This window comes from Chiroxiphia lanceolata, chromosome 1 (assembly GCF_009829145.1).
Source record: "Chiroxiphia lanceolata isolate bChiLan1 chromosome 1, bChiLan1.pri, whole genome shotgun sequence".
Taxonomy (NCBI): domain Eukaryota; kingdom Metazoa; phylum Chordata; class Aves; order Passeriformes; family Pipridae; genus Chiroxiphia; species Chiroxiphia lanceolata.
Window position 1 is genome coordinate 35,358,542 of NC_045637.1, and position 16,121 is coordinate 35,374,662.

The window sequence follows — 16,121 nt, forward strand, 5'->3', positions numbered from 1 at the left end:
GGTGTTCCACAGGGGACAGAATTGGGACTGGGACATTTCACATCTGTCAGTGACATGGACAGTGGGATGGGGTGCACTCTCAGTCACTACAGCAAGTCAGACAACGACACCAAGACGTGTGGTACTGTTGAAATGCTGGAGGGAAGGGATGCCATCCAGAGGGACCTTGACAGGCTTGAGAGGTGGGCCTGTGTGACCTTTACGAAGTTAAACAAGGTCAAGTGCCAGGTGCTGCACCTGGATAGGGCCAATCCCAAGTACAGGCTGGGAAGAGAATGGATCAAGACTAGTCCTGCGGAGAAAGACTTCTTAGTGTTTGCCACTATAACTTGGCAACGCGCGCTTGCAGCCCAGAAGGCCAACCACGTCCTGGGCTGCATCAAAAGCAGCGTGACCAGCAGGTCAAGGAAAGTGATTCTGCCCCTCTGCTCTTGTGAGACTCCACCTGGAGTGCTGTGTCCAGATCTGAGGTCCCCAACACAAGAAAGACACGGACCTGTTGAGGCAAGTCCAGAGGATGCTAATAAGTTGATGAAAGGGCTGGAGCATCTCTCCTATGAAGACAGGATGAGACAGCTGGGATTGTACAGCATGAAGCAGAGAAGGGTCCAGAGAAACCTAATTGCAGGCTTCCAGTACCTAAAGAAAGCCTATGAGAAGGCTGGAGAGGGACTTTTCAGAAGGGCATGGAGTGATAGGAAAAGGGGTAATGGTCTCAAACTGAAAGAGGGTAGGAAGAAAATCTTTACTGTGAGGGTGGTGAGGCACTGGAACTGGAACATCTTGCCCAGAGAGGTTGTGGACTCCACATGCCAGGAGGCTGGATGCAACTTTGGTCAACCTGGTATAATGAAAGATTCTGGGCCCATGGCAGGGGGGTTGGAGCTAGATGATCTTTAAGGTCCCTTCCAACCCAAATCATTCTATGATGACACCAACAAAGAAAAATGGACCAACAAAGGAAAAATCTATTGGTTAGTTTTTAGGAAGGGTATTTAACTTAATTCAGTAACAGAATGAAAATGAGAAATAGAAGCCTCCTAACCAAGGTGCTCTCAATCTGTCCTTCAGGCACTTTCTCTTCTCCCATTAAGTACCTAGATAAACAACTCCTAAAATAGGAAACTCTAATACATGCCTCAGGTTAGGACAGATCGCCATCCACATATGCACATACATATATTACACAATCATTATTTTATTATTCATATTTAGCACATCTTGGTCTGTTAGAAGCAGAACCTGAAAATAAAACTAGTATTCAATTGTGATCAGCAGCCCATTCCCTACCTCATCATAGAATCTAAGGTCAGTTTGTCTTTCCACAATTTCCAGTTAATTGGCCATACATAAGTATGAGCATACAATTTAGAAGTCTGTTCTGTAAAAATTTGCTTACAGATAATTGGGGACATCTAAACATATTTTCATTCTTCAGTTATCAAAATACTTATCACTGAAGTCATTATTTCTCATGAGAGGAAAAACTGGACATAGACTTTTGAATTAAAAAATCAGAGCTACTTTGAGGCAGGAGCAGCAGTACCTAATTCCTCGAGGCCAAGTGGCAAAGTCCTAAACAGTAGTCGTTAAAAGAGCATTTAAAAAAGGAGAAGATTATCAAGTCTAAGTACATACAGAGGTTGAGACGAAGTGCCTTGCCTAAGTCTTGTCCCCACATGAATTAGTGGGAGTAGCATGAGTGCTGACAGATGAACTGCATTCACTCTGCACCAGCAGCACTGAAGATCCGAGGAGAATCTAAAATTTAACCAGCAGTCCGGTTCCTCAGGTCTTTGTCTTAGGCTAGGTATAGAATCAGGCTACCTCATTATTCATGTTAATTATCCATATTTATCAGGATATTAATCATTCCCTAGAAATAACAGATTCATATGGACAGCTGATTTTTCCTTCTCTGTACCCTGGACACAGGCTGTGCACATGCAGCTACAGAAAGTCACAGGCGTAAGGACCAGCAGTGACAGGTTGATGCCTGCTGTGGATGTGCCCATTTACACAGAGCTATCACTCAGGGAATTCACAAGCATTTTGAAATGCCTTAACGCTGTCTATCAGAGAATATTCTTCCATGACTGGCTGTAGCCCCTAAATATTTTGAAGCACTATCTTTACCTCTCAAGCTTGAATAGATTAGTTATCACTGATCCATAAAGAGGTTTGACTTTTACTGTACACTTCTAATCAAAAAGCAAAAAATTGTAACACGCTTTTCCAGTAGATGCAAAATATGGGACCTGAATTCAAATATCAGAGAGATATTTCTAAACTCCACAGACCAAGCTTTTTAAACAACAACAACAAAAAAGCAAGAGACAAGCTTCCAGACAAGAAATATGGATATAATAAACAACAGATATAAAATAAAGGGGGAAAATAAAAGGTTTAAAAATTGTTTAGCAATATGTTTCTATAAGAATTAAAATGAGATAAACAACCATATTCATATGTGAGGTCCAGTCATGACTCATCATGGCTCTAAAATCCACATAATATTTTGGGATGTGTGTAAATTAGAATTAAAGACATACTAGGAACGGAGGGCTATATATATCTGTATACAACAATCTACTGAAGCAGAAACTAATTTATAAAGTGATATAATGAGTCTTTACATAGAAAGTCAAGATTTGATAGCACCCATGGTAGCCACTTTTCCTACCTGTGAAAATTCATGAAAACAGTAGTCCCCTAAAATCTTGGGGTTCACTGCAGTACTAGAGGCTTTTTAAAGGCCAAAAAATATTATTCTAAGATGTTTCATTTTCTCTCAAAACCTTAGAAGTCAAATTTGATTGCATGCAGCAAGTCTGCAGTTTACATACATTTTTCATTAACTAGAAAAAAACTCTCAAAGCTTTCACTGTACAAGACTTCATACCACAATAAGAGCACTGATATGCAAATATCTGTTTCCCATCCATAGTGCACAGTAAAGCTATAGTTGCCCTACTAACACTGAATGTTGCAGCTATCCCAAGTCCAGTTATCCAGCAATAACAACACCATCTCCTGCAAGACAAAACCAAGTAAATAAATTTGCATAAATGGAAGAATAAAGGGTCAATATCCAGAATTGCTGTGATATACTGGTATACTCCTTTTGGAAGTCTCTGGGATAACTATAGTGAATGTTTTATTCCTTACCACTAGCCAGAATATGAAAGACATTTACTCTGTGAAATTAAAAGGTTTAGAAACAAATAGGAAACTCAGAACACGGCATTATCCCAGAACTGTTTGGTGGCTGCAAAACAACAGGAAAAGGAATGGAATAGCCATTACAGCCTTTATTGCCATGGTACATTACAGCAGACAACAGCATACAAAGAACAAAACAGTTTAGACACAAAATAACATTTCACCAAAGTCCTGTTTTACATCTAACAGTTCTTGCACTCAAAAGCCAAATTGCACTTGGCAAGTAAAGATGGAGAATTTTTCAGTACAAAGATGCATAATATGCAAATGCATAATAGTGGTCATGGTGGTCATATTTAGGCGTTTTTTTACACTGAATGCCATTTGGTCCAAATCTCACTATTGATTGTTTTATTAACAAAAGCTAAAAGTGCAAAAATTGTTGCTTTCTGTGGGGACTCTGCTGTAACACAGATGAAAAATAATTAATCCAGTGTATTCCCAGCACACATTTCTCACAGGATGCCCAAATTAACTCCATTTTTCATGATACAGCAATTCCCCAGCAGAAAACAACACTTGCTCACACATCCCATAGTAATCTACATAAAATCACTTTAAATGTCAGGACAACCGATTATTTTATGCAACACTGCATCAATAACCATTTTAAAGTGCTATTTGTATACAAAGTATACAGAGGTTTTCTTTGACAGAAAAACAAGAGAAGCTTTGGAAGATAAGAGGCACTTCCTTTTTACCAATTCACCTGAAAATTTTGACTCAGATCCAAGAAGTGTGTGAAAGGATCCCATTATCAAAAGAATTTCTCAGTGAAGAAGTGTCCTGCAAATGAATTTGGAAAACCTATGTTTTACTGGACTGTACGTTGTTGAAAACTGCATTACAAAATCCAAGTTAAGAACTTAATGAGATTAAGTAGTAAGTAGTGAACTTAATGAGATTAAGTAGTAAGCAGTGAACTTAATTATTTAAAAATTGATAGTATAGCAGATTATAAATTTTTGTAATTATAAAATACAAATCTACTTTTTAAAAAAATAGGTTTTAATGTGGCAAAAGTTTCTTCACTTGGTCTACTGAATGAAATTACGAATTAATTGCACCAGTAGTACAGCTCCTGTTCAACTTTTATCTTCATGTATTCCAATTAAAATAATCATTAACTGTGGCTGAAGGTCATCCCCAACAACTGATGGGAATGTTCTTTAATATATGTATATGACATTTAAAGACAAGCAAACTTTCTTGAACTTACAGGCTGAATCATGACTTAAAAGGTTTTCGCAGTGGGATTTTTGTGAGGGGACAGTCAGATTCTTTGTCTTTCCCTACCTATGGAAAACCACAGCTTATATTGTAGCAGTATCAGTGCAATTTATCCTCAGCTTCACGTGAAAATTTCACCACTGTATTTGCTGAGACAATGACTTACCAGCTTTCCTCAATTTTGTCCTGGCCCCAGAGACTAAAAACAAAGCACGATTCATTTTTGCAGTTCAAATACCCTTACTATTATGAAAAGTTTCCAAATCTGCTTTCCTTTTGAGGACGTCCTATTCTCCTCTGCTGTCCATTTGAGGTCCAAACTTTATTTCATCACCTATCCAAAAGCATTCTAAACACAGCACAATATATCTGAGTGTTTATAAAGGGGTAACTTTAAGCTTTCCCTGCTGTAATTTATTATTTCTAAATGCAAATACTGAGATGTAATCAGGATAGGTAGAACAGAGCAAATGGTCTGTAACACATTTAAGAGAGTGAAGCACTGCTTTTCAATAGAGATCACAGCATCTCCATACAATAATGAAAACCAGTTCTCCGTGCACTCACATTTGGACTGAAGAAAGCTTTACCTTCGTTGGGAAGGGCCGAAGACCTCTTCAGTATCTGCAGAAAACAGGAAACTTTCCTGCCCATTGTTTCTGTCCAGTCTGACTATTGTAACAGTTCAGTATAACTAAACATGGGAAAAGGTCCCTTTATTTCCTGTGAGGACAACCTCGTAGCATATGGGAAGAAATTAACACACTCATACAGAATATAACTGCCAACTTCCAGGCATTATTCTTAATAAACAGGATCTCACACAGTGTCAAAGAGATAAATAAATGAGGAATAACCTTAAAGTAAATGAAAACAAAAGTCATTGCTATTAGGTCTTCACTCTTCTGCCCACACAAAGAATCCTTCCAGGTATATTACAACATATTTAAATGTGGTAACTACGTCCAATTTTGTAATTTCCGTTAATTAATTCCACTAGTAGTATTATTAATGGTATTTATGTGTTGTTTTGTGTAACTGAACTACAGAACCAATATATCATTAGAAAACAAACCTTTCCATTTAGAGAAAACAACAGATACAATGAAGACATGTTAGGTAGAAGGATTGTAATTCTAACCCACAGAAAAATCTCAACTCTGCCAAAAATTTTTTCAACGTTATGAAGCAATCTACAACTCGTCACTTCCAAAATGTTCCATTTGTAACATCATCCTGAAAACCTGGAGACCTCTCTTACTGGTAAGCATTAAAGAAAGCTCACATTTTGTTCTCTTTAATCAAAAAATTCTCAATTATCTCTTGATAACTATTAAAATTTCATATTTTATCATAAAATAAACACAAATTATCACACAATAACCAAACACAAAGATAATAGTATTTTCACACCTCAATCTGACTGTATTTGAAGATGTCTAAGAAACTGTATTTCTACCTTACTGACAGTCACACTCATAGCAACCATCCAACAACATTGTTTACTTCTGGGATGACAAGCAGTATCTAATTTAACACTGCAAAAGCCAGTGATACCTGTCCTATTAACACAAATACTACAGTACGAGGAAATCTCATCACATACTTGACACGTTTCAAAGGGGATTTTTATGTGTATTTTCATTTTTAGAAGAACCAATAACCCTTCTCTCTTCCTTTTCTACCTTCCTAGTGCATTTTCCCTTCATTTCCAATATTTTCTCCTTCCTATTTCCAGAGCACAGAGTTTCTCCTTTCATCTCACAGCTCTCATTGTTTGTATTTATTCCTGGTGTTGGCTACTTTAGCCTTCACTGAGAGCTCTTTCTACATCTTTTCCCAATTCACACAGTAAAACAGAATGGAGAGAAGGACAGCAACTACAACTCATACTTCAAGCATCTTGCCTAACCTCTGAAAATACCACTTTTGATATTCAAAGGTAAATGAAGAGAGGAAAAACAGGCCTAAGTAAGGTGCTAACTGCACCTTGCAAAAGAAGGATAAACAGTATTCTAACATCTTTCAGTACAAGAAAAATAATCATTCAGAACCCCAAACATCTATTACACATATTTGGGGATTTTAATTTTTACCCCCTGAAAACTGTATGCAGAAGATTAAGAATGAAACCAATGGTACTGACACCAGAAGAATTCATCCCAAAGGAGTTTGATGAAAGATGATCAAAAATATGAAAGGGGTTTCATAAAAGGAATAATTAGACTTAGACTTCCAACAAGAAAAATAGCGATGCAACTATTTAGCAAATATTTCAGACAGGACATTTAAAATGAGCAAAAGGAATTATTTTGTGGGATACACATTCAGAAGTTACAAATGCAAAAAATCCACAAACTGTACAAATATAAAGTAAGCAAACTAGAGATTACTTAGTTTGCAACCAGGTCCTACATCCACAATCTCCAGCAGAGACAGACCCAAACGTTAAGTACAGGTGTCTGAAGCACACCCTTCCTAAGTAATGCTACTAACTACCATTATAAAAAAATTACTATGTCATAGTTTAGGAAGGTGTCTCCACTTTAGTGCTCCCACTGAAACCTGCTTGCTCATTCCCTCTTCCTCCCTGTGGCAGGCTGGAGAGGAAAATTTGAGGCACAAATCACAGGCTGAGATAAGAACAATTTACTGGAAACAGCAATAAGATAAGAAAATGAACAGTAACAGCAACATTACTACTTACAGAGGGCACAAGAAAGAGGCAAGCAATTCATACAGAAACAGTACCCAACCACTCCCTCTGCCATGCAAGCCCAACCAGAAGGGTCCTCTTCTCCCTGGAAGAGACTCCCTTCCCGCCTCCACCAGCAACGATGTGAGGCAGTACAGACTAAGCTCTGGGTCCTAGCCATAACCCCTCCTGGGTACTGCAAAAATTAGCCCTGTCCTGGCCAGAATCAGGACACTGTGGTAGAGCTTTTCTTAAATCTGTCACAGCAATTCACAGGTTCGTTCCAATATCTCTGATTTTAGGTCTTTATCATATACTGCAAGTTCATTTTTAAGTGGTATTTTATAAGCTTTCATGAACAAAAAACAGCAGATACTGGAAGGAAGGAAGTAGCTATCGTTGTAAATGTAAGGTGGCCATTTTTCAAAGGCATTCCATGAAACAGGACTTATTTACGTCTTCCTGCTTTCTGTGGTTTCTGCAAAATAACTTTCCCTCCCAGACAATAAAGGATATATACGAACTATTCAGCTGTATACATTTTACAAGTGACAAAACACTAACTCTGCAGGTGTGTGCCACTTTTCCTTCCCTCTACCTTGTAAGGTTTTGGTATTTTTTTAATGAAAACAGTGTTTATACGCTGTAGACCTTCAGTTGTTGCCACGTCTGTTCAAGCCTCAATTGCCTCTGCGACTTTGAGAGCAAAGACCACACTCACACTACAGAATTGGAGGATGCTGTCTCAAAGCATCCTGTCACATGCTATTTCTTCTAGGAATCTGAATACACCTTATACTTAAATTCCTTGGGTAACATCACTTGACACATACTAAGCAATAAAACGAAGTGATTTTCTAGTCTTGTTAAACAAATTCATAGCATCAATCAATTTGTTATATTCCAACTTCATAGCTTCATGCTTTTAGTGCCCAACTTTTTTTACAAAATGTCACTATAGGGATTAAGAAGTAAAAACATGGCAAATTAAGCTTACAGAAGAACCTGAGAACATCCCAGAAGTGTATTAGGGCCAGGGAACCATTACTTACTATCTACAAAGAGGCTAAAATCCCAAGAAGAGCAAATTTCCCATGGCTCACCCCATACCTAACCAGCTACAAATACGATTAACTGCATAAATCTCACAGATAACTCTTCCAGACCTAAATATTCCCCATGATTGCTTTTGCCTAATCCACACTATTTAAATTGATCTATATCCCTGATGGAGCTCTTAAAACCTCACCTTTAAGTAACACAGAAGACGCCATGTACATACCTCAAGCAACTCAGCTCTCCAATACATGTTACCAATCTCCTGCTGAGATTGCCTGTGGGATGTTATTAACAGGGACACATGGTAGCATAATGAGTTATTTTCCAAGATTTGTTGAAGAGCATTCTGTCTCCACTGATGTTCCTCTGTCACAACATGTTTGATTTAGGCATAAGGAGGCTGGGACTGTTAAGTCAACTTGTAGGAACACACTCATTCCTCACTCTAGAAATGACTCCCTTCGAACAGTCTGAGGAATTAACAAAATTTCACAGGGCAAATTATAAAACACTTTAATGTAAATTCCTCATCAATTCAATTGATACTGGTCACTTGCTCTATTTATTATAATAGGCAAAAATGTATTTAGAATGCAAACATATTAATATATACAACGTATTTAAACTTCAGGCACAGGTAGCAGCAGCTACAGCCAAATTTCATTTTGAAGTGCAAATTCATATAAAACTTCCCTAGGAAGGTCAAGGAGTAGATTATTTTTTCTGCTCCATTCAGCAAGATATTATCAATTTATTAGGGAGCCTGCATCACACAAATTACACTGAAATAAAGAAAGCCAACTTACTCCAACATATTACTGTTCTTTCCACTGCTCTTCAGTTCTAGTTGTTTCTGCTACATGTTCCCTACATGTTCCCCATGCTCTTCAGCCTGGAACTTGAGAGCTCATCAGGTATGCCAGATGACTTGGCAGCCAGGTTGCCAAAAGCGCAAAGGACAAGCAGGAGGTCTCATGGGACCTGAAATGGGTCAACTCCTAACATCTCAGTTCTATCCCTACAACAGGATAAATTCAACTGTGAACAGTCTATGAGATAACCACAGGAGCAGTCAAGCTTGCACAAAATGAAACTGGCCTTGAAGAGTTATCCTTGCAGCTTCTCAGACATTTTAAGTAGGGAATCATTATTTTAGCATCAATTATATATTAAGGAAAACAGCTCTTTGCTGTCAGAGTACTGGACTGGGAATCAAGATATCAGGTCGTATTTCTGGTTCTGGCACAAACTTCCACTGGGACCTAAAAAACAAGATCTCTCTAACTTCCCATTTGTAGAATTACATAGGTTTGATTTATTAATGACAGCAATGCACTGAATAGAAAATAGTACAAAAGTGTCAGATTATCCGTTTCCTGAGTAAATATAATACAATTGAAGGAAAAAAATAAAATTGTGTACCTGAGTTTCCTCTTGAATCTTTGTTTGCTGAACAGTATAGCCTGGCCTTTTGCACTGGAATTTCAGAGTAAAAGGGAAACAAAGCAGAGATGCAACCCTGAAAAATCTGTTCTCCTGAAAATGGCTGAAATAGTCTGTCTTCTTTCCCCATCATACCAATAAATTGCAAATTGATGAGTCATGTAGGTTGGAAGAGACCTCCAGACATCATCTAGCCCAACTGCTTGAGCAAAGCAGTGTCAACTAGAACAGGTTGTCCACTCTTGCCCAGCTGACCTTTGAACAAAACAAAAAAACAGCCTCTGGGCAACTTATTCCAGTTTTTTACCAGATTCATTGTAAAGTACTTTTTTCCCTCACATTGAGTTGGAATTTCCCATTTTCCATGGCCTCTCCTTCTTCCACTATGCACCTCTGAGAGGAGTGTGTCTGCATCTTGTCCATATCTACCCATCATGGAACTGTAGGCAATAATAAAAATTCCACCGAGCCTTTTCTTCTTAATCTTACCAAATAAATACAAACCAACCTTGGAATGCACAGTTTCAAAGCTTGGTGTTTATACAATGATGACAAAAATTACTACTAAAGAGGGTTGAAAAATATGTCTCCATGAATACTTGAAATCACTGCAAACAGCACACTATTCAACAGTTTTAGGCTGCATGGAATAACTTAAGCCTGGACATATTGATTGATGGTCCCCTCCCAGCAGTCTCTTCTAAATTAGCAGCTCACATTACAAATTTATGGAATATATGTAGCAGGAGAGTTAGGAGTGAGCTATAAGATAGAGGAAGGAACAACTAGAACACTGCAAATATGATGATACTTATATTCAGATAAATCATGAAGTTGTGCAACACCTCTAAGTGTATTACGGTCTTCAGGAGATGAAGTATAAGTCTATAATAAGTCTTAGGAACAGAAAAGTTTCTTAAATGCTATGAAACAAAGATTTCTCCTTTCAGTATCCTAGATTTTTCACTGATCAGCTAAACAAACCACCTTTCTTCTTAAAGTGCAGTTTTTCACAATATAATCTGAGTGCATCTGAGAGCAGTAAGAGGAAATCCATTGAAAAGTATGAAACATCTGTCTAGAGTATATAGTGTAGCATAAATCCCTCCAGTTCCAAACAAGATAAGATATATGCTTGAAAATTCTTCATAAAACATCTCTGCTTTTTGCCATTGTCATACATTGCATGAACTCTGTGCACAGCTAGTGGAGATGGGAATAATCTTTCTTGCTAATCCACTCCATAAAACAAACATTCAACCCTGGGGGCAGGGGTTACAAAGAAATAAATAGCTTTTAAGCAGTTACCCTAACTGATAGAGACCATAGGTGGTGCTATTGATATAGCCAAGCAAAGTCAAATAAAAATGGAATACCACATTCACATTTTTTGTTAATGCTTAAGCAAGTTAAAAACAGCAGAAATTGGAAGTGAATGGAAAAGATATTGACTTTCTATGGTAATTGTGTTTGCACTTCCTTTTGACTTTTCATGATGAAGTAGCCATAGAATGTTGTTTTTCTTTTCCTGAAGAGAAAGGAAATCACACAACCTTATCAAAAAATGCAGCCAGCTAAAACCCTTCCCTTCCATTCACTTAAATCCCTTTTAGAAAATATAAGTGCAATTATGCACTATGAAGTCACTAATCATTACTGTAATCAAGACAAATATATAACATATTTAGCATATTTAGATGATCCTTACGGGTCCCTTCCAACTTAAGGTATTCTATGATATATACACACGCACACAGAAACAACATACACATACGTTGTTTTTGTATCAAACTACAGCTATAAATGATCATTTATAAATTCTTCTTTTTTGGGAAAAGCTCAACACCTAACTTCATTATCTAGTGTAACCATTCAAGGAGTTTCCATTCAGGGCACATTCCTCTGTTGCTGGCCAGGGTTAGTAACAGTGAATTTGACTATAAAGTTTACCTGAAGTCTCAATTACTATAACCATTTGTCCAAACAATTAGTCTGCTCAATAATGAGAAAAAATATGTATTGAGCCATGAAACAGGGAGGGTTCAGTGTGGCAGGGGAATACAGATCCTGAAGAGTGCCACAGCCACTGAGAAGGGTGGACAGTAAACCTTATAAACAAAACCTCTTTATGCCCATTGAAAAGAAAGGATTCAGCTTTCCTTAACGTGGCACACATGTAAGGAAAATGTTTGCACTTTGGTGCAAGCAGAAGAGAAGGGAGAAGAAAGTACAGCAGAATCTAATGAAATTAAACTGAGATTTGAGAGTTAACTGGCAGAAATGTATATCTATATTCACTGATAGACTCTGGAAACCACACTATAGTCTACATAATAAACTAGCTTTGTTTTTTCTCCCAGCTGCTTCAGGATCTAACTACTCACCCCAGCTGAGGCCATGGGGAAGGCTTATAGCAGTGCCAACATCTGCTTCTATTCCCATCAACGTCAAATTTGTCAGAACGCGAAACTGCACCAGGAAAACAATCCTTGTCATAGAAAAATAAACTCTACTTCCATGGATATCCCATGAAGTACCAAGTGTAGTAGATCTATTACATTTCCAATTTCTATTCCAAAATAAAGTTTCTTTCAAAAAATATATATGTACATTTAAATATATATATAAAATATATATATATATACATTAAGCCAGTGTTGTGTACATGCATCTTAAAATTCTTCATGGCCTGGTTTGCTTTCACTGGTCAGTCAGTCAGTGTAATGTATCCATACATACAGTTTTTAAAGATGTTTTAGTGCCTTACGGAAATTCTTCCATCACCAGATTTGTTTCTTTTAAGAAATGCTAAATGCTAACAAGAACAAAATCTCTGGTATTGCAACAACACTCCAAATGTTATAATGAAATGTCTGAAGGAAAAGCAAAAGCCTTTTCTTCATAATTTCCTGTGCATGCCTCCTCCTTCCAACCTTGCTGGCAACTACTTGGCGACTTAAGTTTATTCACTTCACATATGTTTACACACCTCACTCAGATGGGCCCAAAATTGTTATTGCTCAGTATCACTGATGTCTCAACAGACTATGCTACTAAAGTTTATTACTGGAAGATTCAGGAGATACGGAAGAATAATATTAATACAACCAGACCTTTCCACTCAGATTTGTTTTGTGATGACTGCAGATGTAAAACAATATATTGTATTTACACACCATAAAGCCAAAAAGAAGAGGTGAATGAACTCACATGGAAATGACTACTCTGCTACTTCTATCTAATAAAATAATCAATATATCAAATCTTCTGCTTTGTACCTGGTGTTGTAGACTTTTGACAGAATATACAAAACAAGTTGTTCCTCACTACACTGATGATAAGTGGAGGATGAAAAATCATAGAGAAGTATGGGAAAAAAATACTTTAAATAACCAACTAGAAATTTGTTCTCAGGGAGACTTTCTTTAATTCCAATATAAACTGAAGAATCTAAATAAATCTAACATATAATAGATATGTTTCCAGTGTATGGAAACCAGCAAAGCATTCCCATGTTGACACAGATGAGTAAAGTCACTTCCTCCTTATAACCTCTTCATTCACCAGCCATCCACAGGGTTTTTTTCATTTATCTAAGTGAATACCCTATTTCCTATTAATTACAGTGAAAACTGCAGGTACTTTGTGCAAACTGTTGGGGAGACTGTAAATGGTTTCAGCTTCACAATCATAAAAGAAACATGGGTTCTACCACAATGAGCTCCACTGAGGAGACCTGGAAGCCTAACTCTTAACTGTGACTGCCATGTCAACCCCTCACGCTGCTCTCTACTTTAACAAGACATCATGGAAAATAAGATAATGTTTGGATAGAGGAGTACTCAGTGCTAGGATCTCACACTGGTGGTAGGCATCACTTCTGACTAGCTCTAGTCCAACCCCAGGAACTGCACATTCATTAGCAGCCAGATATGCTCCTATAGAAAAGCTTCCAGTTCACTTCCAGTAAGAAGGAACCCTGCATGTGTGTCCCAAGACCACTTAAGAATGTGAAACAAAGCAAGCTGGAATACTGTTTGTATCTCAAACTAGCTAGTCCTAGGACTGACAATGGCTTTAAGAAAAATAGAGAAAACCATAAGCCTAAGACACCTGAGAGGATCTAGTCTTCAGATCAAGAAGTAACCACGAGAACAAGTACAATGATGGTTTTGATGGTTTATGTGAAATCAATGTGATGGTTTCCACATTGGCCCTAGTCCAGTGGCTCTCATAAATCCACCACCACAGCTGCTCTCAACAGCAGTCCTAGCTTGTAGGCCAAAGGAAAGCTCAGAAGTTGTTTCCTTAAACAAGGCTGAGATACAGTTAAAACACATGACATTTCCCTGTGAAGGATTTGCATCTCTGAACTGTCACTTGAACCCTGTCCACAACCATTAATAATTATAAAAAGCATGACACAGAACCAGATATTTAACACCAGCCCTCCTCCCTTTCTCCATATGATTTATTTAGATCATCTTGATCCAAACTGGAAAAAGACTTATTACTGAATTCAGTGTTTGGATACAATTTGAAATATGTCTGATCTTTGGAAGAATCTGAGCACTTACTGCTTGAATACTAATATCTTATGTCTAAAAACCTTAGAATCCAAAATAAAAGATATTTCAAATTCTTCAAATTTACTGAAATGATCTAAGACTCCAAATACACCAAATTTGTGGCTTAAGGTAAAATACTGAAGAACATTTTTTTACAATAGGTAAAACCCAATCATTAAATGGAAGCAAGGAAGACAATCACACATCGCCTCTTTCTCAAATATACATCCTAAACTTAAAAAAAAGAAAAAGAAAAAAGAAAACATGTTGGACCACTTACCATTTTTCATGGTTCTGTTGAGGATAAACATATGGAGAAAATAAGCTACTCTGTAGATCTTATTTCTCTCCAATCTCTGTGCTTTTACTCTCCCTGTCACAGCCAACTTAAGAATTTCCTCTTTCATGACAATACGCAGAAAGTTCACAGTTCTCAAGGCAGCAAAGCAGGAAGTTTGCAGTTGGAAGGATTTCCCCTCTTCAACGGGACAGGGGAGGAGAGAAAAGTATGATGGGGCTACTGTGAAATCTTTTGCCAGCTGAAGCACCTGATTTGGACATACTTATCACAACAGAGTCCTAAAGTGATGCTACCGAGACCAGGCACAAATTAAACACTGCACGCATCTGTTTTGCAATAATTTGTCACTTCGGCTTTTTGAGAGAGTGAGAACTCCCGCCTTTCTAACCAATAACCCTATCCACAGTGATAGTCAAATGTAGGAGGAAGCTAAAACTGCCACACCGCAACTCACCAGAACGTGCTACCTTCGCAGCTGACCCTGTATCACAAGACAGGAGTGAATGCCACATGTGGTTTTAATGCCAGGCAGCTGCTGCACACCAGCACTCCCCCTGTCCTCCTCCTTCCCCCCCTGCACCGCTGGGTTTCTAGGACTACCGCAAGTAAAGGAATCGCGGCGCCCTAAAATGAACGCAAGCCTCCACACCCGTGGCAGAGCTAAACCCAAACACATCACACCCCCTCCGCTTCCATGCCCGGAGATGCGAGATCATCGGTGCCAAAGTGCGGCCGGAGGAGTGGGGAGTGGGCAACGCACGACGTCTCCTCGGCCATTTCAAAACCTGTTACTCTCCTTCCCTTTTAAGCAAAAGCTCAGGGTAAGACCCTCTCCCGGGTGCGAGTGCCGCCGTCCCGCTGCCCGCCGCGCTGCGCACCGCCTTCCCGGCTTCCCGGGCAGCTGCGGGAGCGGGTGCGGGGCGGGCGAGGCGAGGCCCCCCCATCCCCTCCGCTCACCGACACCAGGAACTCCAGGGTGCCCACGTAGTCCCGCTCGGTCTTGAGCAGCTCGTTGAGGACGCACACGCGTAAGCGAAGCTGTTTCTCCAAGTCCTTCCCGCTTTCCCCCTTGCCTTCCCCTTTGCTTTCCTCTGTCATGGTGCAGCGAGGAGGATCGGTGTTCCCAGCCCGGCGCCGTTCCCGGAGCGCCCCGGCACTGCGCTGCGGACAAGGACAACAAAAGACCCGCCAAGTAACACAGCGGGGCCGGGCTCGGCCGGTCCCAGCCGCGCTGCAGCCGCAGCCCCAGCTCACCCCGCTCCTGCGGCCGCCCGAGGTCCGGAGGCGAGCAGCCACCCCAGTGCGCGCTCCTTTCCCGTCAGGAAGGGAACACAGCCTGAAGGAAACGAGCGGTCACTGGTTCCCAGCTCGCCCTGCTAGCTGAGAGGTTGGAAAGCCTCCGCAGCAGCAGACTTGGACATTAATCAAAAGCTTTGTATCCATGTGACTCCAACCCCTTCCCCCCCTTCACTAAATCTCAGGAAAAAGGAAAGGAAACAACTTCAGGGAGCATTGCGTGCCAGCAGCTGCCTGTTTCACACACAAGCTGCGAGATCCAGTTTGAGGCTAATTGGAGTTCTCCAACAACAGTAAAAGAATTATA

At 39.3% G+C, this 16,121-nt stretch overlaps 1 protein-coding gene across 4 annotated transcripts in view; it reads right to left on the reverse strand.

The window, feature by feature from the left end:
* PREX2 (phosphatidylinositol-3,4,5-trisphosphate dependent Rac exchange factor 2) overlaps positions 1–15,884 on the reverse strand; it is a 166,070-nt gene extending 150,186 nt beyond the window's left edge. For 2 of the 4 annotated variants that reach the window (XM_032699584.1, XM_032699601.1), the window contains exons 1-2: positions 15,773–15,849; positions 15,476–15,679 (exon numbers count right to left, since the gene is read on the reverse strand). In XM_032699584.1, the coding sequence (XP_032555475.1) occupies positions 15,476–15,616 (141 nt within the window). In that variant the 5' untranslated portion in view covers positions 15,617–15,679; positions 15,773–15,849. Of the gene's footprint in view, positions 1–14,497; positions 14,710–15,475; positions 15,680–15,772 lie in introns of those variants that run through there. The other 2 variants (XM_032699591.1, XM_032699597.1) reach the window with 2 other exon arrangements.
* Between the last annotated feature and the right edge of the window lie 237 nt (positions 15,885–16,121).